At 35.2% G+C, this 27767-nt stretch overlaps 1 protein-coding gene across 3 annotated transcripts in view; it reads right to left on the reverse strand.

Moving 5' to 3' along the window:
- Positions 1–27767, reverse strand: part of CCDC91 (coiled-coil domain containing 91) — a 385980-nt gene that overhangs the window by 37586 nt on the left and 320627 nt on the right. For all 3 annotated transcript variants that reach the window (XM_032645518.1, XM_032645520.1, XM_032645519.1), the window contains exon 12: positions 16461–16574. In XM_032645518.1, the coding sequence (XP_032501409.1) occupies positions 16461–16574 (114 nt within the window). The remainder of the gene's footprint in view (positions 1–16460; positions 16575–27767) is intronic.

The following is a 27767-nucleotide window of genomic DNA, read 5'->3' on the forward strand; positions in this document are numbered from 1 at the left end:
ACACTGAGAACACGAAATAGACAAAGTCCTTCCTCTTTCAGAGTTTATATTTTAGTCGGGGAGATAGATAACTAGCAAGAAATTTATCTGTTTTACTTACTGATGTATCCTACTTGGAGTACTGCCTGGTACATGTTAAGTATCTGAGAATAGTTCTTGATTGAATGAATAATATAAACTATTAACACAGTTTCAGATAACATGCGCTAAGAAGAAAATAAAACAAGGGTAGCGATATGATGAAGTATGCTTTGAAAGAGGGTAGCTAACCTAGGTTGGGTGGTGTGGTATATTAAATTATTGTCTGGCAAATATTCATCCATTCTTTCTCTCCACCTCCATGGGAGAAATAGATTTTTCCACTCCATCGATGTTGAACTTGACTGTGCAACATGCTTGGCCTCATGGTGAGTGAAATGTCCTTCACTGCCTTTTGACTATGTGGGCTTGGCCGTATGACTTGCTTTGGCCAACAAGATGCCAGAAATACGACAAAATCAGAAACTTCCAGTGTTTATTAAAGTGTTTTGGGCTTTCCCTCTTGTACTTCTACCACTGACATGAGAAGAACACGCCTTGGATGGCCCATCTTAGATTCCTTCTGAGTTTTGGAAACTCTGTTCAACTGGTTTAATTTCTTTTACTAAATTCAGGGCTTTGATGCTACTTGCACTAATCTCTTGACAAGTGATGTGGGAGTCATTTTGGGTAAGAGAGGTGAAAGGAAGGGATTTGTACTATGAAAGTACCCAATAAAAAAAGGTAGATGTAAAACTGCTTCTTTTTTTTTTTTTATTAACAGGATTTTTAGTAATTTAACCACTAAAATAAACAAAGAGCAGAAGGAGAGCATGTTTGTTTAGTCCCGTGGCTAAGCTCCACCCTAGACAAGATATTTTCATTTTCAACACATGATACACAAGAAAAGGAAAATGTGAACCACAGGAATGGAATAAATATTGAGGACAAAAGCAAAGTGTTGAATATATTATAGTCACACCAAATCTTAAATGAATGAGCACTCTACGCTATAAAGGGAAAACTAAGCAACAAAGTTACTTCATATGCCAAATGTCCCCCCACTGGTGAAGTAAAAGCAGATATTAAAATTCTTGTAAAATGGCAAAGAAACTATGATGAATATTTTCCTGGTACAAGGTAATAATCACAGTATACATGCAAAAAATATGAAAAGCCACCATGGTGACAGGACAGGAATAGTGGGATTATTTAATAAATCAATCCCAATGTACACTGAATGCTGGATATAGAAGTTATCCTAAAATATTGTACTTCAAATCAAATGCTGAGAAAGTCATCTACTTTGGAAAACACCTGGAAAAGACTCAAATGAAATGGAGGGATCTAACTTTGAAACTTACTAGTATAATAATGTTCTGACTGGCAGCCAGGTTTTGAACATAATCTTCTGTAACAACCCAGAAGCTCAAAGAATGATAGAAGTGACAAGGACCAGTGAAAATAGACACAACAAAACCTATATATAATACTTATTACATAGTACAGAACTGAAGCCTCTCCTTTTCAGGCTTAGAATATGTGACTTGATTTGATAAATAGTACCTTGCTGTTCAGTTTCTCACCATTTTCTTCAGTTTTATACTTAAAATCAAAGTCGTAAAAAAAATAGCAGAGGCCATGGATAACAGGTCTGGTTGCAATAAAATGGAGAGGAGGGTAGAAGAAAGAGACCCCCTTGTCAGAGTGTGGAGTAAATACAGAGAACAAAGATGGTGCCAAGGACACAGAGGCCACTAACTTGATCTAGGTGAATTCAGTAGAAAGACAAGCCCATCAAGCTCTCTTTAGTAACCTTTGTGGCCATCATTCTATAAAAAGAAGTTCTGTAACTAATGTATACAAAATGCCCCAGAATTACCAAGGGGAAAAACTTTTGGTTAACTCAAGGACAAGTTTAATCACTAAAACTTAAAAATTTAAACGAAAATCTATTTATACATACCTTCTCAAATTATCAATATTTAGCATAACTACATGGAAACAAAAACCTTATCTATCCAGAGTATTGCATACCCCCTGAACAGTTTAGGCATAACTGTAGAAACCTCAGACTACTGAAAAAGAATGAAGTTGTGGTGGCCAAGTGACAAACTTTCTACAAGATATCTGATGAACCTGGTAATTGCTAATGCTCTGTTTTAGTAAGAATAAAACCCACCTAGTTTGACTTCAAAGGATCAGTTTTAGAATTAGCCAAGAGACTAAAAAGCTGGAAAAATATTTCTACTGTAACCATAGCATCTTGGAAAAAATTCCCAAAGTATGTAGTGGCCATCTGTAATGTTCTCTGGTTTTTGATACCCTTCCTATGTTTGATGAATTTCTAACCTTATGAAGTATGACTCCCTTAAGTAAAACCCAGAAAACTCAGTTATCTAGCTTGCTCCTGCTCCAAAGGCTCTGCTAATCAGAGTCAACTGTGAGAGACTTTTGATTCAGAAATGAGCAGTTAGAGGAAGGGGCTGGATAGCACCCATTTGCTCATAAGGATGGGAAGCATTCAACTGCTGATTATTGCAATGACTGAATTAAACAGGGGGTTCCCACAGTGCTTGATAGGAATGCTGCAGCAAAGAGGGACTTATCTTTAAGCAAGTTTTGTGGTGTAGTTTTTGGTATTGTTTCTGGAAGCTTTACCTTGACCCTGGTTCTCCAGCTCTCAACAACTTGGTCAACAACTATATTTCCTTTTAATAAATATTTCTGCTGCTTAACTGGCCAGAGGTAGTTTCTTCTGCTTAAAACAAGAACCCTGATTGATACTCAATGGCTACTAGAAGTGGCTGAAGGCGGTACATCCTCAGGAAGACCTATGAATGGTTACCTGACGCTGTAAGGGCTGATGGCTCTAAAAATCCAGCTAATTTTCTGGGAAAAAAAAAAGGTAAAATCTGGCAGCCCATAGCCCACAGTAGCAAAGTAACAAATTATTAACTGCAGTCACTTGAAATGAAGTGACAAATGAAAGCAAGACTATGGGAGATCCAGTGGCTTCTAACACTGAACAATATGAAGAGCATGAAGAATTCAAACACAGAATTAGTTGCTTCTGATTCCACAATACAGCTTTAAAAAAAGACAATGAAATGCTCACAATCCTAATTATGCTCACAGTTCTCAGTTCAAGGCAAGAATCACAGCCACCACAGCCAAGAGCTACTCCCCGACACTGCTCCCTGGGAGGGAAAAGCCAGCATTAGTGAACAACACTGCCTTCTAGAGGCCAGGAGAGCCGATGGGCACCACTGCTTTCAATGTAGACCACGGGATAGGGAGGTAGCAGACCCAGGGAGAAGCACTTAACTAGAAGACGCAGGAGGAAATGGTTACTGTCATTGCTACAAGGGTTGGGTTAAACTACTTTGACCTGCAGTGACCACTGGCTCTGGCCACCTGATCAGACAATCTGTATGGACCAAAGAGACAGGCATCCCAAAAAATTCCAACTTAATAAAATGATTAAGATATCCAGGTTTAGTGAAGAGAGGTCTGACTTGAGCCACTGCAACAAAAATTTGTGATGTCTTTTCCAATTTCTAGTCCTAAGTCAATTCACAGGCCCAGAGTTTTTTGAGTGAAGTAGAGAATGCAAGTACTTGAAGACATATATTGCGATGACATCACAGGTATAAACTGTAAACTCTCAACTTGGCTTTCCTCATAAAGGTAACTGCACTGGAGAAAGGGAAATACCAGGTCTTTTGGGTACTATTGTCTAATAGCTCTGAATTAACACTAAAACTGGGGGCCCAGAATACCATTGTGAATTAGTGGTCAAAACGGATGCCTGAGGGAATCAAACGATGAACGCACTTTTAATCTGAATCTGCCTCCTATCTAGCCCGGTTGAGCCCTAAACACACATACAGTATACAGCTGGAACTGGAGGTGGAGGTAAGATTACTGGACAGTCATTTCAATGAAGCTGCTGCTGCAGGTGTGCATTCTTTACTAGAACTCTTAGCACCAGGTATATGACTATTAATCTGGCAAATGCTTTTTCCCTTCTATTTCAACAGACAGAGAACACGTATAATAGCAATTTTCATATGACAGGTAGGGTAATAAACCATTTTATCTTAGGGTTATATAAACTATTTGGCTCTGAACCACAATATACTTATTTCCTTAAGACCATTACTGTCTCACCATTACACAGGACAACAACATTGATGACATATGTCTCCGGTACATATACATAATACATACTCAAGATCCTTCGCAAAGAAAAGATATGTAAAAAACATATGAGTCTAATATGAGTGCAGTACAGTGGGAGATAACATCATATAAAAATATAAGAGCTACACCTCAATAAAGTTTCTGAGGGGGTCCAGTGATCTTCAGCCTATCATGATGGCCTCTTCACAGTTAAAGATAACTTATTGTACCTTGTGCCTCCTGCCACTAAGAAAGCAGCACAGTGCTAGGTGGGACTCTTTGAAGGCTGTGTGTGTGTGCGTGCGCGTGTATGTGTATGCGTGTGCGTGTATGTGTGTGCGTGCGCGTGTGTGTGTATTACTTTGGGAATCTTGCTTCGACCTATTTATAAAGTGACCCTAAAGCCTCTAGCTGTGAGTGGGCCCCAGAGGAAAAAGGAGGCTTCCTAGTTAGTCCAGGCTACAGTACATCTACCTAGACTTAATGACGAATAGACTCAACGGGTGTTAGAAGTGTCAACAGTTTATCAAGAGCCTGTGGTGAGTTCTGATAGAGGAATCCCAGCATTGATCTATAAAGGCTTGGAACAAAGTCATAAGGTTTAACCCATGAGACTTCACTAAGAAGCAGTTAGAAGAGTGAAACTTCATGTGGAATCTTCCTTGCTGGTGAGGGTGGTGGCAGACATTGGGTTTTGGAGGCAGCAGAGGTTGTGAAACGGTTTTAGTGATACACAAGTGGCATAAGTGGCAAAGTGGAAGCAACCATGGTTTTCTTTAGCGCTTGGTGGGGAAGAAGCAGCAGCAATGGTATTTCCTCATTAGGCCAGTACTATATCATGGTTTTAGGCTTTAATTTTGGAAGCTGAGCTGTTTCTCTCTTCCAAATAACCTCTTAATAAACAAATTCCTTTTTTGCTTAACCAGTCATAGATAACTTCTGTTGCTTAAAATTAGGAATTCAAACTGAATATAAAAAATATATAATTTTCAAATAGAACAACACCTGTCAAATACTTACAGGATCTTAATGTTAGGTTACTCTCAAATTCTCTGATAAAGGGATACAATGATAAAAATTAGTTCTTAGGTGGTAAACTGATGTGAATGTTGGAGCTTTATGTATAAAACTGAGGATTATGGAATCTCATGCAGGGAATCTCAGCTGAACCAATAAAGATGAATGAAAAATTACTGGAAAAAGAATACAGGATAATAAATATCTTTAAAAGAGAAAGAACAAGAAGAGATGTATGTTGGTACAGCAATCTGAGAGAAGGAAAAGAAGTGCTGGTAAAATTACTGTCTTGACTATTCGTTTAGTATTATTATTTTTAAAAAGTAACAAAAATAGTCTGACAATTTAGTCAGACATGTGATTCATCCATAATCTAATGGATTTCACTCAAAAATAACGTGATGATCATAAATGACATATCTTTTACCTCTCTGCTACAGACTAGAGTTCACATATCGTAAATAATTGGCCTCCCCTTAAGGAGTGAGCACAAAGCTTCCAGAGCAAGACAGGAACACAGAGAGGTCATGTCAGTGCATATGAATCAGCAAGGAACAGAATGTCAAGGAGGTTTTCTCTGTTTTTATACGAGAAGAAAAATACCGCATCTCTTAGAAAATGATTTTTTCATGCTGTTTCCAAGGCACTATTAGTTACAAACCAAATTGTTATTTTTGCTATTTTTTCAAAGGAAAGAACTGATGGCTGAGGAGATACATATGATGGAAAACAACTATACAATAAATCAAATAGATTAAATTTTAAAACTACCAAGTGTCTTTTAGTAATAATCCCATCTCTCTACTGAAAGTTGGAGATTTTGATAGTGGAAGGAAATAAGAAAATAGTCATTTCAGGAATTTCATTTAAAAAGCAGCACATGAAAAATAACTCAGTTTTTAACTATTTATATATTAGAAAAAGAAGTCAAAGAATCAGAACTAACAGGTATTCATAAATATCCAGGATAGTTAAAAAGACTATTAATCTATTATGGAGTAAGTCTACAGTCCTACAGATATAATTTCTATAGTCCAATTTAAAGTATACAAGAGGAAGGTCGTATATTTTTAAATGTTTTACAAGAAACTCTTGTAGATATTAGCGCAAAGCCTGAATTGTTATTGTTCATTGTATCTTTCTTATAAATGAAAATAATTTCTTCTTTCTATATCTCAAGACAGAATTAAGAACTGAGGGAATTCCCTGGTGGTCCAGTGGCTAGGACTCGGCACTTTCACTGCCGTGGGCCTGGGTTCAATCCCTGGTTGGGGAACTAAGATCCTGCAAGCCACGCAAAAAGAATTAAGAACTGAGAGCCACTGAAGAGAAGTGTCAGACTGGAGGAAAGAGCAGGGCTATGTGGCTTAGCTCCAGGCTAAAATTGAATAAAATAAAATTAAAAGAAATATATTTTCCAAGCTAACATAACTTTAAAATTTAACAAAATGAATAGTTTCCAAACAGAATATGTTGGGATCATGACTCATTTTCTTAATTTGCTGCATAAAAAAAAATTGTTTGCCATAATTACTTGTATATTTTAATATATTTTAAAGGACTGAAATAACTCTGACATGTTAGTTCTATTTTGTTTTTTTTTTTAATTCCTAAGAGGAAGTATAATTTTAAGGGCATTAGCCTATATGACCCTAGAAATGAGTATTAATTCCAACGATGTGTCTATGAGGACTTTATGAGAACTAAAGAGAATAGGCTAAGGGTTTAGTTTTAAACACTGGTATTAATGGGCTGGATTGGACTAAAGGTACAGATAATACTACATAGAATAGTAGAGCTAGGCTTGGTTTAAAAAAAAAAAACCAAACTATTGTTCACTTATTACTGCTACCACATAAGTTTGTGGTGGCTTTAACTTCAGAGCCCAATTTATGATGCACATTTTACAGAAATCTTGTTTAAGACTGTGTCAATATTTCACCACCACCTAATATGGTCATGACAATTAGGAAAACAACGGGCCTGATTTTTATATAATCAAAACCTTAAAACCCTGCAGGAATAAAATAATATTTAAAGTATCTAAACAAACAGTCTTTGCTAGGATACTCAAAAGCTCACCATAGGTGAAAAACCTATTTAAAAATAATTTATAAATCGTATGTAATACGATGATTGATTTCAAGCAATTGATTTCAAGCAATTGATTGTATGATTTCAAGCAATTTCCCAAACGAGGTGTGTGTGTGTGTGTGTGTGTGTGTGTGTGCGCGCGCACACGTGCTATCCATGTCTTTCTATTTTTCTTCCTAATTTATCTGGATGGAGCCAATTTAATTAATTTATCTAGACAGAGCCTGTAAAATTTATCTAATTTATCTAGATGGAGCCTATAAAAGTAAAAGGTATATTACAAGCTTGTTAGTGAAGAAACTGACAATCCTAAAATACCATTTGAAAAATACTATGTAAAGTAAATTATCAAACCAGATTTAAAGAGTTACTGAGGAATCTCCCTATATGGTTTGCAGTTAGATAGAACCAAGTTAAAATCTTGACTCTCTCTTTTACTAATCTCGGGCAGTTATCTCACATCGTTGACTTAGTTTTCCTTGTCTGTAATGTGCAGATACTAATTTAGAATAGTTTTGGGGATAAAGTGAAACTGTGTAAGTAAAGCAGCCACCATGGTATCTTGGACAAACTTGGCACTCAATAAATGGCTGCTGTTTTGTATTTTTTTCTGATACAGACTTAGATACCACTTAAATTGAACGTGTCTAGTTATTCCTTTAGCATTAAGGTCATATTAAGATTTTTTTTGGTTTCTATATTGCTGAATTTCCATGGTTAAGTTTTTCCATAGTTGAACAAGCTTAGACCTTTCAAAGTCTTCTCCTAGGTTATATCCTCAATAGTTCACTCTAAAACTCCGATTTCCATGAAAATGTCAACATCTTTTCCAAATATAGAACTCAAAACAGGACACTAAAGCACCGCAAGAGAAGAAGATGGTAACATGTGGGTTCCTGTCTCCATGGTCAATTGCTTTCTGTATCACTGAGTATTTCATGCACTTCTAGTCCTCTTAGCTGTTAATGTTAGGGTTCTTCACTGATTCTAACTACCATGGTCTTTTTGATAATCATCTCCAGATATTGACTTCACTCTAGATAGTACAATGAAACTGCTAGTATAAATGAAGGTGACAAGGCCAATTGCTGTGATGTGGAGTACAGGATCAAAAAAGGAAAACTCAAGTCTCAGCTATGGTTTATTAGATCTAGCCTTGGAAAAGTGAACATTTCTATCATCTTTGGCTCTCCAGTTTGTAAAATCAGAATAATAACCATGCAGGTGATTATAAGAATCAAATAATGTATGTAAAAATCTTTATATATTTTAGTTGTTAAATATGTATTGCCATTATGAATACCAGGGTATAAACTCTCTTTCTTGATGATCTCATTTATCCTTGTGTCCTGAGCACAGTTCTCAGACTATTAAAGATGCTTAACATTTCTTTATAGAATGGAAGAAGAATTTAAACTGCAATTTCCCAGTACATAGCTTAGAATGGAACATGGAAGGGCGTACACAAATACATGTTGTATATATATAAGGATCTATGTTGTATAGATCAAGATGCTAGCAGTTTGGAATACCACTTCATTATTCATTTCTTTCTAATAGTTTAATAGTAACATGGTAAAGGCAATAGTGGCTCTTAATAAATAGTTCGTGAATAAATGAAAACATATATACATGCTTTTTGACTTCTAAGGTTGGCTAAAGGGTAAGACAACATCTGAGAAAAAAACAAACTCCATCTCCACTGCCCCCAATAAAATAAGCTTCATGAACCAGGACATTCTAGAATTGCAACCAAAAGGTATATTAAGAATCTAGAAATAGACTTTTTAATAAAAGTCTTTGTAAATTAATTTGCTTATTCCTATAAGAGACCAAACCCTTTGTCTTCTCACAGACAATTGTCCATCCTCTTTTTACTATGTAGCCTAGTACATATTTTAGTTTCCATTTGACTGAAATAAAAAATCCACTCTTATCTCCATAGTCTTAAGTGATGTTCTGGAATTCTATTGTCAATGATTATCAGCACAATCTTTTGGACCTTTTTTCAAGCACTGCCATATGTTGTGGTATCTACTATTGCTTCAAGCCATTTTTTGACCTTTACTTAAGGTAATATGCTCTTATACTTTCCTTCCAAAACCAGACTTTCACCTTTTTAAAGATATGGTGGTCCTCGTCCTCCACAGCTGCTTTGATCTGGTAGATACTACATAGTGCCATACGACTAACAAAACATAAACATGGGTCTCTGTTATCCTCTTATTCTTCTTGGCTTTTAATCTGAAACTTTCATTTCTGACCTATTCACAAACTTTTGTCCCTATTCTTTATTGATGACTGTTGCCCACAGAAGTGGTTTGCCAAATGGTTAACAGCGCAGACTCCAGAGCCGGACTGTCACTTTCTAGCTTTATGATCTGGCGGTTAATAATGCTATTGAGAGTAATGAATACATACACACATTCTTAAATGATAATATCCTTAGACTAGTGCCTGAAACTTAGCAAATGCTATATAAGTATTAGCTGTTATCATTGTCATCATCATTTCAATATGGGGGCCTCTGATAGCTATCACTTCCTCTAGGTCTGACCTCTGATTTTCCTTCTACACCAGCTGCTCACCATTTATATCATGAGCTACCTAGCTATTCTTCACTTGGGCCCATCTCAAGAAGCTATACCTAAATACAGGCCTATAGCATACCCATCAGGCATGTCAACTCCTAAATTCCATGGCCTATGACTCAAAGTTGACACTTTGATTTTATTGATTTGTCTTTGATTTGAATCAGTTCTTATCACCATCTGAATTTTAAGAACTCTAGTGTATTGAAGGAAAGGAGACGTCATCCGAATATCTAAGAAAAAGCTAAAACCTTTTAATGAAGAATAAAGCTAATTCACTGTAATAATTCAAGAAGTGATTAATTACTTAGATGAACATTTTAATTACACAAAACAGAGAATGAACGTTTTTAGATACTAACTGACTCCAACTAAAATATTTATACTTACTGTACTTTGATTTAGAAGTTTTGCTTTGCTTTAAACAAAACTGCTATCCCAAAGACCAGTTAAAGATGAGCACATTAATTGCTGTGCTGAACTAGTTCTTAAGTGAAAATGCATAAATTTTCATTTTAAGCTGGAACGTATGTTTTATTCCCTGAAACAGGAATAATGGAAACTTAATCTAAGCATTAAGCTATGTCTATAGTATCTTTTCTCAGTTACCCACTGTTGAAACGGAAATGATCAATAGATTTGCCTCACCAAAGTAAGTTCTTTCAAGGTTGTTCTTGTGCAAGTGAGTCCAGCAGAATAAGAAAGAGGATCAAGAAGATTGTTAAAATAGAAAGTGAAAAACAGCAATAAATTTGATTTTAAAGCGTACTGTATGAAATAAGCTTTCAAAGAAGAGTATGAGATTGAAAAATAGTAACTTTTTAGATCATCCTTGTATAAATCTTTAAATTCCCTTTGGCATCAAAAAATGAGGTACAACTGAAAGTACAGATAACAATTGAGTGTGAAGGTATATTATTCATTTTAAAATGCCTTGGTCAGATAAAAGCATTTTCTAATATGGGACCCAAAGCAAAAGTTACAAGGGCAGATGCTGAATGGCTACTGAGCTGCATCTTGCATAGGCAACTCTACAGCCTGCCCCAGGACAAGCAGAAGTAAGGCCAATCGATTAGGATGAGAAGGCACAGGAGGCTGGGGAATGCCAGAAAAGTGTCACTTCCCTACACTGATGTATAAATTATGCACAAAATAACTACTATGATGCAAGTGATTTATACCAAGAATTAAAAACCCCTGTGGAGACTCATCATCTGTCAAGGAAAATGTTACTCACAGTGGTAACATAGTTTAGAACTCTAAGAGGCATTCGACACCAGCTCATCCAACTCCCAAATTATTAAGAGGAAAAAAGTAAGGCACCACAAGATATTCAGTAACTTGTCTTGAAATTATGTTTAATTCAAGTAACTGTATAACTGAACAGAAACTACAGAGAGTTCATTTTGGCCAAATATTGCCTTTTATTAATCAGTTTGAGATGCAAACACTCAAGAATATTGTAGAAAACCTGGATTAAATGAATCCTTTTAGAATTAAGAAATTATAACAATGCGTTGACCACAAAAACTTTGAAGTAAAGATAACTGCTCCTTACTCCTCTTTAAAGATCTAAATTAAAAGGATCCTCTAATGTGAAGATTATTTTCCTGGAGGTGATTTAGAAAATACAGGCCATAATTCTGGTTCTTAAGAGGAAAAAAAAATAATCTTTTATTACATTTGGATGGGATTTTATTTTTTAGGAATCACTGCTTGGCTGTGAGTAGTTGTTGCTTGCTGAATGTTATTCACACTTCCTCCCTCATAGCAAGCTCATGTGTAACACTCTTAACTTGTGGGATGGGTTGGAACACTTCATTCTAATCCAAGGGCCATAGGTCATTTTCAACCACAAATTCTTCCTCCCTAGGGAAGTGTCAAGGGATGTGGTCTTTCCCATCTCGTTTTCCTACAACCTCCTTTAGTCTAAAATAAAGTTTATGTCACTAATGACCAGGCCTAAAATGTTATAATGCCTTATCTGGCAATTAATGTCAAGAAATCTTTTCCAGAACAGCACCTTAGGAATTTCAATTGTCTAGTTACAATAAGGCATAATGAAAGAATAAATATTTTATAGGGCTGACAGGAAGAAATTTTCTCCTCAAGATTATTTTGATAGCCTGGAGCAGGAGTTGACAAACGATTTTCTGTAAAGGGCCAGACAGCAAATATTTTAGGTTATGTGGGCCCCATGGTCTCTCTGAACTACTCAACTCTGCTGTTGCAGCATGAAACCAGCCAAAGAGTAGCACACAAATGAATGGATTTGGCTGTTTCAATAAAGTTTTATTTATAAAAACAGCAAGCCAAATTTGACCCATGGGGTGTATCTGCAACCCCTTAATCTAGAACTTGTAATGATTCAAGAGAGTTTGAAACAAAACAATTTAATTTTAATAAAACATATTATGGCTGTTAAATATAAATCACTACATTTGGGGATACCTAGCTGATTCTCAGATAAATTGAGCGTATTTTAAAATCTTTTTAGGTTTTCCTGTTTACCCTTCTCTCTCTATTATACAAATTATAATGGAAATTTCTAAATTCATTAAAGAATGAGACAATTTCTATCAACTAATGAAAAGATTATGAGAACTGAGACTGCAAAACTTTGGCTTTTCAGTTTCACACTAAATTTGTGAACTCAATATAATAATTTTATTTTCTGGGTTTAACAAGATAGATCTTACAGAGGATTTTTTAATACTATCATTTAGAACACCTATAAGAAAGGCACTTATAATAGTCACTGAAACAGATCCATTATTAATTTGAATAATTTTCCTGGTTGATCATTTCAAAAGCTCTCTTTGTTTGGATTTGATTACACTTAACCTTTGATTATTATTAGGACTTGGAGTAACAGTATAAGTACCATGTATCCAACTTAGTAAATAATTTAGGATGTAATTTCAGTGTAAATTATGATCCACGTAATTAGTACATAGGTAGTATAGGTATAAGTAGCCCCTTTGTCCTAAGATGTTTAGACCAGATGAATATGAGTATTTACAAATTTCAGGGACATCCCTATTTATTTGATACAATAAAACCCTGGTAAATGGCATTTAAAAGTAAAACATTTTCTCAGTATAATTCTAATTTTAATCCTAGTATAATTCTAATTCTACTTCTAGTATAATTGTAATACTCAAAATGATTGGATCACTGATTAAAAACTTGTTGATTGTTGATACCCAGAAAAAGCAATGTTATCCTCTGTGGTGATTTGTAATTCTACTGCATTTAATATTGTAGAATAAATTATAAGTTATTTGAAAAGTTAAGCATTTCAGATTTTTCATTCTGTTTCTCTGTCTTTTAAAAGTAAAAGACTGAAGGAAAAAGATGTAGAGAAAAGAGTCTTCATTTCAGTCTTTTAGTGAATTTGGTAAGGGTAAAATGATATCAAAGCAAAGATTGGTTAGAACAAAAGACATATAAAGACAGAAACTAACACAACATTAGACTTCTTACAAAGATTTTGGAAAACTTCAAGAGGGGATGATTACTTCACAGACTGGAATGTAAGCCCAGTTGGCACCAAGGTCTACAGGGCTTTTGAGGTGTCTAATGTTGAAAATCTCAAGTTGACTCTCTAGTTAAAAAAAGCTGGAGAGGAGAAAGGAAAATTTTTGTTCTGGAAAAGTGTTCTTGTCTGATGCAAACAGAAATTCATCTTACAAAGGAAGAAGTAGAGATGAGTTGCCCTAATTTAGTCTTTTGGAAGCAGAAAAAAAGATTATGAATTTGCTAAAAAAACCCTTTTGTTTCTTCTAAATATTACTTTATAAGTTATGAGATGTCTTTTCTGTGTGTGAAAAATTTCCAAGATCCCAAAATTCATAAAAATTAACTTGAAACACTGAAATCCATTTTGGAAAAGAATCAGAGTGTAGAGAATCTTAATTTTTAAAAAGTTATATAAAAAAGAGATCTAGTAGTTGGTTGGTGCTTTCATTTCAAATATTTTATCCACTTTCCTTTTTTACAGCTTTTCTGTCTGGAGAGATGGAAACATTCAAATATTAAAAGTATTCCACAATATGTATTATTTTAAAAACTCTCAAATCCCAAAGTGATGGTAATAAACTTCCTATTAATATAGTGATTAAATCAGTTTTAATCTTCTGTGAATCTAGTAACAAGAATGGAATAAACTATTAGAATCATGTTATAAACCTCAGAGGAAATAGAATGCCAAACGTTAATCTGAAAAGCACACTTTTAATTAGCAAAAAATAATGCTACTAGGCCTTTCTGTTTTTCTTCAGTAATGTACATATATATTGAGACCACACTCTAGCTGTTCTATTTTATTACATGTATTAACTCAGAGCTGTTCTGGAAGGCAGGTATTAAATTTATAGTTCTTAACATATAAAGGAACAAGCATAGAGAAGTGGAACTCTGGTGCACATAGAATGTAATATTGTCATGATTTTGTTGTTATTTAATGAACATTTCTAAACGTGATAACTAGTTTATGTAACATAAACAGATACTAATCCTTTAATATGATTGCAAGAACACAGATTAAATGGCAGAGTTCATTGTCAGTTCTCTTCAAGGGCTAATTTACCTCACACAGGGACCAGGTAACTCCTGTAAAGGCATTTCCTGCTCTCATTTTAAATGTTTCTTACAGCAGCCACAAGACTTCTTTTGAGAGGAAAGTAATACACGATTTTAAAGATTTTTTTAAGAAAAAATTTCCATTTTGATCCAAGAAATATTCATCTAAGATACCCTTATGAATGGGTTTGTTATGTTACATAACTTCTCGTTCAAATTTAGTGCTCTAGTAAGAATTGGCCATACGTTATTAAGAAAAGATGGTTAAAAAAGGATACATCCAAAGGAGTTTGGGATTAACATATACACACTACTATATATAAAATAGATAACCAAAAGGACCTAGTGTAGCACAAGGAACTATACTCAATATTTTGTTATAACCTATAAGGGAAAAGAATCTGAAAAAGTATTTATATATATATATATATATATATATATATATATATATATAATACATGTATAACTGAGTCACTTTGCTTGTACACCTGAAACAAACACAACATTGTAAATCAACTATACTTCCGTTTAAAAAAAAAACAAAAGGATACACCCACAAGACGCCTTGAATTTATTTCAAGTCTGTGTTCTTTCACTATCACAATTCCTGTGTGTATGTGGAAAGCATCTATAATTCCTTTCTTGTATGACTGCTTCTGAACTAGTTTATTTAACATAAACTCCTTGGGGATACATATAGAAATAGGAGTTTTCTGGGAACATATCACTTCCTGAAAAGTCAGTTGACTATATTTGGCTCAGAATTTTCTCTTCAGAAGGTTACGCACCCATCGGGAATTTGTTTGGGTGAAACTGCTTTTAAAAACACCTTGAGATAACATGCCCAAAGATCTAATCCCATATGAAATGCTTCTGTGAGTGGTTAAGTTATCTGAAAAGCCTACTTAGCAATTTTTTACTCTGCTGACAAACTCTGCTTTGTTGAAACCTAATGGTAGTTACTGAGGGGTAAGAATTTCCTTTGTATCATACCAAACTTGGCTTCAAAGTAAGGGTATGGAACTAAAGTGGTATCATGAGTTTGTATGACACTTCTGGTCTTCTACTTAACTGTCAACTGAAGAATAATCTTTTATTTGTCATTTTGACCAACAATTAATTGTGTCAAATGTCCTCATACACACTATGTTTTATTTATAATTTTATTATGCTATATTATATAATACTATATATTGTATAATATATAGTCTTTAAGTATGATACTTTATAACATGTTATACTAAACATATAAATGAGACATAAAATAGTGTGTGAGAAAATTCACCATATAATGTTATATAATATAATGTAATATAATATGCTTATTACAGAGATTACTAAGTCATCCTAAGTCTTTCTCGTCTTGGATACTACTTAAGAAGAATAAAGATTTGTTGAAAAATCTACAAATTAAGCTATTAAGTCCATTATTTCTGGCTACTGCTCAGACTCACATATTGATAAAACCACATTGTACTGAAATGATGTTTATTTTGTAAAGCTTCTGAATTTTGTTTTTGAAATGGAACTATGGCAGAAGAGCCTTAATTTGATAACCGTAATAAAATCTATTAGAACCACAGTGGTGTTAACCCAGTCCGAAGGCCTAACGAGTGCATACAAATTTTGACAAATATTATAAGAAATAACAAACTTATGGCCAAAAAACGAAAAGTCTATAACTGTTTACTTTCTTTGCAAGTGTAAAGTTAAATTGAAAATGCTATAGGTCATTTCTAGGAATCCAGCAAGAAATTATTCAGTGTGCTTTTTTTGTTGACAGATGGAATTTATGTTTATAGACATTAACTATTAGAATATAAAATTATATCAGAAAAATAATCTTAGATGAAGATTCCTAAATTAGATGGCAAAGGACATTTAAAATATTTTAAAATTTCATGTCATTGTACCAAAGCCAATGCTTCAGTTTGTGGAAGCACAAGTTAAAACCCTTCAGGGGATACTTACCCTTTTCTGTTCCTTTACATACTCTATCAATTCATCTCTTGTTCTCTTCACTGCCTCTTCCACAGCCTTTTCACTTCGCTTTTGCTCTTCTATTATTGCTACCTTAACAGTTTCCTGTTTGTGGGAGGATGAAAAAAGTCAGGGATGTATGTGCTATGACATGTTTGTGCCCATTTTATATAAACTAAAAACCCTCTTCAGTGGGTTGAGCTCATTCTTTTCAAAGCATACGTTTAAACAGGAATAAGAACTTAATGAAATCTTTTGGGTTCTGTTAGAGATGCCACAGAATTCACTTTTCTAAACTGAGTGAAAGGGAAAAGAAATGGAGTAAGCCATTTATTGCAGGGAGCGCCTGACAGACTCCAATGGCTTCCTTACCAATCTTTCATTTGATGTTTACATGATTGATTGCTTTCCTGTACTTTGCACTGTCCACATAAGACTTCCAACTTGTGTTTATTCTTCCAAGAACACCCTAATGCTCTAGGCTGTTTTATTCACATTTAATTTTCCCATCATACAATAATCAAGTGTGGTCTGGGTGGTAAGATTTACAGCTAGTTTAGTTCTTCTGCCAGGTTAAGATGTTGAGAGCTGGACACCATGAATGAGAGGTAAGAATTCTACCCTGTGTGCTAATATATGAAATGAGAAATCTAGGGAAAAAGTGATATTCCCCATTTTACTGAAATAGTAATCAAGAACCCTGAGAGAGTTCAAATTTTCAGATAAAGAGAAAGAAGGCTAAAATTCTGAAAAAGAAATGTAACACTTCTCAAAAACCAGGAAATATTTTCTGCTAAAATAGCATTTCATGGACTGGAAGAATGCAACAAACTTCTATAACTTTCATTTGTCTACAAAGGTACCATCCTTTTTTTGAACAGGCTATCAATTAGAAAATGCCTTGAAATTTCTCAGTTGTATTTCCCTTATTTTGTTATCCTTGAGGACCCTTCACTTTGTAGTGTATATATGTTTTTGTTTAGTTTTTCCTGATTAATTGCAGACACATATAATCAATATATACATATATATATACATAAAACCTAGAAAATATGAAGTAGTAAGAATTTTCTATTATGAATATATTTACTATAGAAAATTAGGAAATACATAAAAATATGAACACAAAACAAACACACACGCATACAAAATTGGGTATGAAGAGGATGGGTCTCAAACTGTACATACTATTTTCTAACTCTGGCATTTTTCATTTAAAATACATTTTGAATATTTTAAAGTAATTATATATTCTTTTATGATTTTATATTCCATTACTGGGATGTATAACAAATTATTTTACTAATATTTATTCATGGATATTTTGGTCGTTTTTAATAAAGCAGTGACAAGCATCCATATATGTAACTTTGTGGTGCATATTAGATACTTCCTTAATTTCAATTCATGAGGTAGAATCATGTTGCCCAAGGGATATAATTTTTGAGCTCTCTTACAGCTTTTGACATTTTGTGCAATTTTTTCCCATAAGCAGCCCATGAGAATAGCTGTTTTCTTGCAACCTTGATTACATTTAGTCTCACCAGTTTTTAAATCTTTGCTTATTTAAGGGATAATCATATCTAACTTTATTCTGCATTTTAAAAGATTATGTGATATGCAGCATTTTTCATAGAAATATTAGCAATATACATATTAGTTCTTATCATTTGCTTGATTGTGTCCTCTTCCTACTTTAATATTGGTAAACTCATAATTTTTTGGATTCCCTCCCTAATATATAAAGTTAAGTCACAAATCTCAAAAGCACTATAGTAAGACTTTGACAATTGTTACTCTTTATTTTCTATCACTAAGTACATTAAGCTTTAGTTCCATTGATGAGATAATAAAATACAAAGTTGTTTCCATGATTTTCTGAAAAGATTAAAGTCAAAAAACTATAGTATTTTTTATGTTTAATTTTTTATTGAAGCATAGTTGATTTACAATGTTTCAGGTGTATACCCTAGTGATTCAGTTATATGTATATATATATCTATTCTTTTTCAGATTCTTTTCCATTATGGGTTATTACAAGATATTGAATATAGTTCCCTGTTCTATACAGTAGGTCCTTATTGTTTATCTATTTTATATATAGTAGTGTGTACTTGTTAATCCCAAATTCCAAATTTATGCCTCCTCCCTGTCCCCTCTGGTAACCGTAAGTTTTCTATGTCTGTGAGTCTATTTCTGTTTTGTAAATAAGTCCATTTGTATCATTTTTTTAGATTCCACATATAAGCAATATCATATGGTATTTGTCTTTCTCTATTTGGCTTCATTTAATATGATAATCTCTAAGTCCATCCGTGTTACTGCAAATGGCATTATTTCATTTTTTATGGCTGAGTAATATTCCATATATGTACCACATCTTCTTTATCCATTCATCTGTTAATGGACATTTAGGTGGCTTCCATGTCTTGGATATTGTAAACAGTGCTGCTACGAACACTGGGGTGCATGTATCTTTTCAAATTAGAGCTTTCTCTGGATATATGCCCAGGAGTGGGATTTCTGGATCATATGGTAACTCTTTTTAGTTTTTTAAGGAACCCTGCATACTGTTTTCCACAGTGGCTGCACCAATTTACATTGCCACCAACAGTGTAGGAGGGTTCCATTTTCTCCACACCCTCTCCAGCATTTATTATTTGTAGACTTTGATAATGGCCATTCTGACTGGTGTGAGGTGATATGTCATTATGAAAAACTGTAGTAATTTTTGAAAAAAAAATGAGGACAAAAAAAGATTATTTAAAATAAAAGCATCTACTATTATAATTTCTATTGGTTTCATACTTACTAATTTGGAATTCGAAAATTTTCAGATTTCATAAAGGCAAAAAGTAGTGCATATATTACTAAGCCCCCTGAAATAAAACACATTAATAGCTCTTCAGTGAAGGGTATGAATATTCACATTATGTGGGTAAATTAAAAGTATAAGTTTCACATTAGTTCAGGACAGGTTTTGCCAACAGCCAAATTACAGAAATCCTTGGTTTTCAAGGGTTTTATAATTTTAAAACTACTGTAGACCTGGATTATTTGAATATAAAAGATAAATCCATATCATACTGAATATCAACCAGAATTTCTATCTAGTAAGGGTCATATAAGTAAATTTGACTAGATCTGTTTGGTTGAAGGCAAAAGGATCAATTTAAATAAAAGGGATATATCCAGAAAAAACATGAAGAGTTAGCTACTATGTTCTTCAGTTAACATTTTTTTTAGGGGGGAAGGGGCTGCGAGTTTACACTGTCTGCTCAGTCCACATTTTTGAGGACCCTCCTTTCCTAATTTTTGAGTTGAAGAAGAACATTTACCAAGAAAGTTTCCTTGATTCTCTCCTCCCCATTTGGGAGTTAGGTGACAGTCAAGGTTGTGAAATCCATACACACACTGTATATTTAAAATAGATAACCAATGAGTACCTACTGTATAGCACAGGGAGCTCTGCTCAATATTCTGTAATAACCTAAGTGGGAAAATAACTTGAAAAAGAATAGATACATGTATATGTATAACTGAATCACTTTGCTGTATACCTGAAACTAACACAACATTGTTAATCAACTATACTCCAATATAAAATAAAAATGAAAAAAAAAAAGAATAAATACTACTTGTCAATAAATATCTTTGAATATCATACAGAAGTAAAGTTTAAGGGGCTTCCCTGGTGGCGCAGTGGTTGGGAGTCCGCCTGCCGATGCTGGGGACACAGGTTCGTGCCCCCGTCTGGGAAGATCCCACATGCCGTGGAGCGGCTGGGCCCGTGAGCCATGGCCACTGAGCCTGCGCGTCCAGAGCCTGTGCTCCGCAATGTGAGAGGCCACAACAGTGAGAGGCCCGCATACCGCAAAAAAGTAGTTTAAGTCTTCCATTTTCTAACCAGCCCAAATTCTCAATTACTTAGAAATGATTAATGAATTTTGTGTGCATATTCAAGTGTGTGTAAATATCTGCCTGCATGTTTTGTTGAGTTCCATGAATGAACTAAATTGTCCCTATGAGTCATGAGGATTAGTCTAAAATAAAATATACCTCACAAGAGATGAAGACTTGACACCAATGAGTATATTCAAACAAGATAATTCTGAAAGAACATTTTCCGGAATATTTTAGTAATGGCCAAACCCCTGGGATGTGATATATTCTCTAGGGCAGGGTTTCTCAACCTTGGTACTACTGACAATTCCTTGCTGGGGGTGGAGGCGGGAGTCCTGTTATAAGCAGCATACTTGGCATCTGCTCACTGGATCCCCTCCAGGTGAGAAGCACTGCTCTAAAATAAACAGTTTGGAGGGAAAACTATCCATTTGCATATGTGTTATGGTTTGTTAAAATAGATGTTAACACTTCTCATCATAAATATTTTTTTGTCTAAAAATAAAAAATGTGCAAGAAATCACATCCAAACGATTATATAACTAGTTTTTAAGTGTGGAAGAAAGAGTTCTACATACTTATTTTTAAAAATGAATGACTGGGATCAGTTTCTATACTGTTACAATTAAATGTGTCATGATGAATGTCATTTAGGGCTAAAAGCTTATGTAACATTTTGTATAAGATTTAAAAATTTCTCCTCATTGCTTAAAAGTATAGTTATGCTTTAGTATCCATTAAATCCACCATACATTTCAGTAAAAATGGGATCGTGACTTAATAAACGGTCTGAGGTTGTTCTTTATCAGTGCGATTTAGTTAAGGATTGTAAACACAGTTAAATTATTTATGGGAAACAAATCACAGCAATCAATTTAATTTTGATCTTTGGGCAGTAAAACACAGTATCAAAGATTTTTCTAGGGCAATAGTGCACTTAATTTTTGTTTCTATACATGACGTATGCATATTATCTAATTATGTATTATTTTAAAAGTTGCACGTAGTTGTGGAAATGTACCTTAGAAAATGAGTGTCTGAATCATAAGTAAAGTCAAGCTGCTGTATGCACTTCCTGTGCATTAACAGTTAAAAAAATGAAGTGAGACTTCTATTCCTACATGAATTTACGAGCTCACACTACAGCTTCATCAGTGCTTTTCACACATTGATCCAACTGCAAATGGAATTTCCACATTTCAAAATCCATTCACTGGGCAACTGAGGAGCTTTCATCTAACTTTCAATTGGAAATAATTAATCTGCATTGTAATGATATGCTAAATGGAAAATATTAATAGAAGAACCTGATTCTATAGATGCTTCTCAGCTAATGAATATGCTCAATTAAAATCATATGCTCATGGACAGATATCAACATTTGCCAGTACCTATTTGTGTGAAAGACATTCTTAAAGATGAAATATGTAGTCTCATTACATATTAGCATTAATAAATGAGTATTTGTAACCATTTTTGATGATAGGGATACTTAATTGAACCACAATCAAGCAAAATGTTATCCTCCCCAAAGAGAATTCTATTCTTCTCACTAGTAGAGCTACACTATGAAAAATTATCCTTATTATCAATACTACATTTTGAATTTCATCAATAAAAAAAATTTGTGAATATCTGCTTTTTCTTGGGTTAACATAAACTCCTACATAATAGTATCAATTAAACCTCTTGGCCCATAAATGCCTGAAATATTTAATATCTGGCCCTTTACACAAAAAGCTTGCCAATCCCTGATTTAGCTCACAATTCTGTAAGTTGGCAATCTGAGCTGGGTTCAGCTGGACAGTTCTTTTGGTCTTGCCTGGGCTCTCCCATGTATCTGCAATCAACTGCTGGGTCTGATGTGGCCACTACTTCTAGGATGGCCTATGGTAGGATGGCTTGTTTCTCCTTCCTGTGGGCTCCCAGCTCCTGCAGACTAGCTCGGGATTTTTCACATAGCAGCTGGACAGAATTGTAAAAGAAGAGTGAAAGGTCTTTTAAGGTCTCTTAGATATGGGCTCAGAAATGATACAATGTTACTACTGATACATTATATTGGCCTAAGCGAGTATGTATTAAACATTAACTCCAAAATTCTTATCTAATTGTCTAATTATCTTCTCAATATATTCAAAGATATCAGGCATTCTATTATGTTTATTTTCTTGGAGACAAATCTCGTGGACATATCTCCAACCTGGATTGGTTGTTCTCTAGGTCTGCTACATAGCTGTCTATTCTGGGATTTCCCTCAGTCATTTTTCTAGGGGTTTCGCTACATCTCTCTTGAGCTGTTATCTTCAGCTTTCTAGATACCACTGGATCCTTTTTTACTGGTTTACTTCTTTGTTTTGATAGAGTACCTACTCCAGGAGATTCCTGAGAAAAGGCACATGAGAACTGTTTTGATATCACCTTTGTCTTGAAAATGCTTTCATTCTACCCTCACACTTAATTTATAGTTTGGCTAAGTGTGAATTTCTAGGTTGGAAATCTGTTCAGTTTTCAAGGTTATTGAGGAGTCTGATTACATTCTGATTCCCCATCATTTGCACAAAATTTTTCTCTCTTATGAGAACATTTGTTAATTTTCTTTACCTTTGTTTTTCAAAAATTTAACAACAAACTTAGTTACAGGCCTACCTAGAAACTCATATCTTACAATCTAGAAAATCATGTCTTTCAGTTCTGCAAGATTTACTTTAATACTACTACTATTATTGGGGCTTCCCTGGTGGCGCAGTGGTTGAGAATCCGCCTGCCGATGCAGGGGACACGGGTTCGTGCCCTGGACCGGGAAGATCCCACGTGCCCCGGAGCAGCTGGGCCCGTGAGCCATGCCCGCTGGGCCTGAGCGTCCTAAGCCTGTGCTCCTTAACGGAAGAGGCCACAGCAGTGAGAGGCCCGTGTACCACAAAAAAAAAAAAAAAAAAAAAAAAAAAAAACACAAAAAAAATACTACTACTATTATTATTATATTGTTTCCTGCATTCTATTTTCTGCTTTTTTTATTATTATTTCTCAAAATCCTATTATTCAGCTAATGAGCCTCCTGAACTGACTGCCATATTTTCTGGTCTGAATTTTCACTCCTATTTTCCATTTCTTCAATGGAATAAAATTTTTAATACAATTTTTATATTTTAATAAAATTTTTACACAATTTTCTCTGGAAGACTTCTATCACTTCATCTTCTGACTCTTGTTTTTTTAAACATTCTACTGTATTTTGTTTCTAATCCTTTTATTTGACTTAAAAAAAAAAGCATCCTCTTCCTTTCATAGATGCAAAATCTTCTCTTACTCTTGAGGAAATTAATAAGTTTTTTAAACTCTTCGTATATCCATAGAATGTTTTATTTTCTGCTTTTCATGGGAAATTATCTGTTCATACTCGACTGTTTGCTCATGTTTAAAGAGTAGAGTACTAAAATGCTGAGTAACATCTCTGTGCTTGCAGTTGTGGTTTATGGACTGTGATCTTAATAGCAGAGCAATCTGGCTGGGTTGTTTCCTTGGGGCAATTTCTGATACCAATACATTTAAGTCTTTTATCTTGGGTTGACTAGCTTCCTCAGAAAAGAATCTTCCAATTTCCTGTCTGGTTGTCAGCATTCTGAGAGCTGTGATGGGAAAAATGGCTAAGGTTCTCAATAAGCAGCTTAAACCTTTTCACCTTGCTGTCCTCCCAACCCCATTTCATTACAGCATCTATACCTTCAGCTGTGCTTGGTGATCCCTGGTCTAGAGACTCTCTATTTCTCTCTTTTTTTTCCAGAGAACTAATCCCAGTTTTCTGCCAGAACTGGCAGAGAATAAGTGGGGATCTATATGTTTATTAAACAGACCTCCAAACTCTCCTTCTATTCGAAGCTTCCTCTTCATTTTCACTTCTAGAGATATCTGGTGACACCAATGAGTAAGCCTTTGGGAGTTTCTAAAATGTACACTGTATACTGTACGTTGGTCTTCTCAGTCATCTCCACTTCTCATTTAGGGCTCCATTTCAGAGGTTTTATTTCAGTGAGGTTTTAGAAGGGAGTAGGTAAAACTGCTCTTTTTAACTAGATATGTGTTAGAAAAAATTATGAAACTTTTTTACTTTGAAATAATTTTAGATTTACCGAAAACTTGCAACGATAGTACAAGGGTTTTCATATTCCCTTAATCCAGCTTCTTCTCCTATTAACATCTTACATAATTACGGTACATTTATCAAGCTAAGAAATAGTATCATACAGTAATATTAAACAGATTACAGATTTTATTTGTATTACATCAGTTTTTCCAATAATGCCTTTTTTCTGTTCCATGATTAAACCAGGGCAGAACATTGCATTCAGACATCATGTCTCATTAGTCTCCTCCAATCTGTGGTAGTTTCTCAGTCCTCCTTATTATATTGACACTGTTGAAGAATACTTTTCAGGTATTTGGATTTGCCTTTTTTTTCCTTATGATTAGACTGGGGTTATGAATTTTGGAGAAGAATACCATAAAGGTGAAGAATGCCTCTCATTGTATCATATCAGGGGCAACATGGCATTAAACATAATTTATCACTGGCGATGTTAACTTTGGTCATTTGGTTAAAGGGCTATCTGCCAGGTGTCTCTAACATAAAGCTAACATTTTTTCCCTTTCTATTATCTGTTCATTAGATATGAACTAAGTCCAGTCAACACTCAAGGGGAGGGAAACTGGACTCCATCTACTGGGAGGGGAGTATTTACATTTATTTTTTAGAGAAAAATGAATATTTTTAAACTACAGATACAGTTTCTTCTGCAGCTACAGAACTATTTAGCATTTCTAATTCTTCTTGCATCAGTTCTGGGATTTATATTTTTCTTGGTACTCTTTCATTTCATCTAAGCTTTATAGTTGATTGGTATTGTTATTTATATTGCTATATCATCTCTAAAATTTTTATAGGATCTAAATTATCCTAAATAAAGATTCATCCCGCTGATAATGTTCATTAATAACATTCCTCTTTCGTCCATTAATCTTGTGAAAGATTTGTGAATTTTATGTCTTTAAAAAATGACAGTTTAGTATTTGTAAACTTCCTAATCTATGTCATGCATTTCTGTCATAACCTTTATTATTGTTTTCCTTCTATCTTCTTTGGATTATTCTATTTTTTCTTATCTAACTTCCTTAATAAATTGGAAGTGTTATTAGCTCATTATTTTGCAGTCTTTTCTACTTTCTAATTTAAATATTTAAGGCTATGATTTTCCTCTGAAGTAACACTATAGATGCTTCTCACAGCTTTTTAAGTAAATAACTATTTTATAAATGACTGCAATCTTTTTCCTTTGTGCTTAGTTTTCTTTATAAATTTCATACACAGTGAAATGCACAAACTTTAAGTGTATCACTCAGTGGATATTTACATACATATACACCCATTTACTCACTACCCAGATCAAGAAAAAGAACAATTAAATGCCACAGAAAGTTCTCTCATGCTTCTCCCCATCACAGACAACCACTATTGTAATTTCTATTCCCATGGGTTACTTTTTCTTGTTCTTAAAGGTCATAAAATTTGAATCACACCATATTTATGCTTTTGTGACCAAATTTTATTCAACACAAAATTTTTGAGATTCATCCATATTGTAGAGTGTATCATTAGTTTGTCTTTTAATTTTGGTGTAGTGTTCCAAACAATACACCACAATTTATTCATCCATTCTACCAATAACGGATATTTGGAGAGTTTCCGTTTGGGATTATTATGAAGAAAGCTCATTTTATCATTCCTTTACACATCTTTTAGTGGGCATAAGCATTAATTTCTGTTGAGTGCATACATAATTGTGGAAATGATGGGTGCCAGAGTATACATGTGTTGAGCTACTTAGTAAATACGGCCACACACTTTTAAAAAGTAGGCAAATTTACACTCCCACCAAAAAAGCACTAGAGGTCCAACTGATCCACATCATTGTCAGTACTTGGTATTTTGTCAGTCCCTTTAATTATATCCATACCCAGGGCAGTGGTATACTGGTATCTCTTTGTGACTTTAATTCATATTTCCAGCATGAATAATGATATTGAGCACCTTTTCACATGCTTATTGGCCATTTTTACATGTTGTTTTGTAAGGGCCCTTATTCCTAGGTTGTGGCTTTATTCTAAAAAGTGAGGCCTTTCAGGGATTCTCAAATGAAAGTCTTTATCAAAACACTTCTACCTTTGCAAGACTTAACTTACAACCCTTACTTCCCCAAAGTACCTGGTCAGCTCTTTAGCCTCTCAGCTGTTCTTTTTTGCTGCTGGATTTTAAGAGTCTTGCACTCTGCATATGCAATTTAGGATCTGGCCAAGGACTTGGGGGTAATTTGAACACAGATTTTTGTTGTTCTCAGAGTTCGTTCTGAAAATATGCCTCTTGGCAGGCATGAACTCTGCCTCCTGCCTCGTTGGCGCTGTAAGACTTTTTATGCTTTTGAGTTTTAATTCTGCATGCTGCCAAATAGAAGACGCTTTTAAGACTGAATGCAGGGAGGAGCTTAAAGATGGCGGAAGAGTAAGACGCGGAGATCACCTTCCTCTCCACAAATACGTCAGAAAAATATCTACATCTGGAACAGCTCCTACAGAACACCTACTGAACGCTGGCAGAAGACCTCAGACCTCCCAAAAGGCAAGAAACTCCCCACGTACCTGGGTAGGGCAAAAGAAAAAAGAAAAAAGAGACAAAATAATAGGGACGGGACCTGCACCAGTGGGAGGGAGCTGTGAAGGAGGAAGGGTCTCCACACACTAGGAAGCCACTTCACGGGCAGAGGCTGCGGGTGGCAGAAGGGGAAAGCTTCAGAGCCATGGAGGAGAGTGCAGCAAGAGGGGTGTGGAGGGCAAAGTGGAGAGATGCACGCACAGAGGATCGGTGCCGATAGGCACTCACCAGCCCGAGAGGCTTGTCTGCTCACCCGCCAGGGCGGGCAGGTCTGGGAGCTGAGGCTCGGGCTTCGGTCGGAGCGCAGGGAGAGGACTGGCGGCGTGAACACAGCCTGAAGGGGGTTAGCGCACCACGGCTACCCGGGAGGGAGTCCGGGAAAAAGTCCGGAGCTGCCGAAGAGACAAGAGACTTTTTCTTGCCTCTTTGTTTCCTGTTGTGCGAGGAGAGGGTATTAAGAGCGCTGCTTAAAGGAGCTCCAGAGACGGGCGCGAGCCGCAGCTATCAGCGCGGACACACCAGAGACGGGCATGAAATGCTGAGGCTGCTGCTGCCGCCACCAAGAAGCCTGTGTGAGAGCACAGGTCACTGTCCACACCTCCCCTCTCAGGAGGCTGGGCAGCCCGTCATACCCAGGGTCCCCTGATCCAGGGACAACCTCCCCGGGAGAACACACGGCGCGCCTCAGGCTGGTG

This window comes from Phocoena sinus, chromosome 10 (assembly GCF_008692025.1).
Source record: "Phocoena sinus isolate mPhoSin1 chromosome 10, mPhoSin1.pri, whole genome shotgun sequence".
Lineage (NCBI taxonomy): Eukaryota > Metazoa > Chordata > Mammalia > Artiodactyla > Phocoenidae > Phocoena > Phocoena sinus.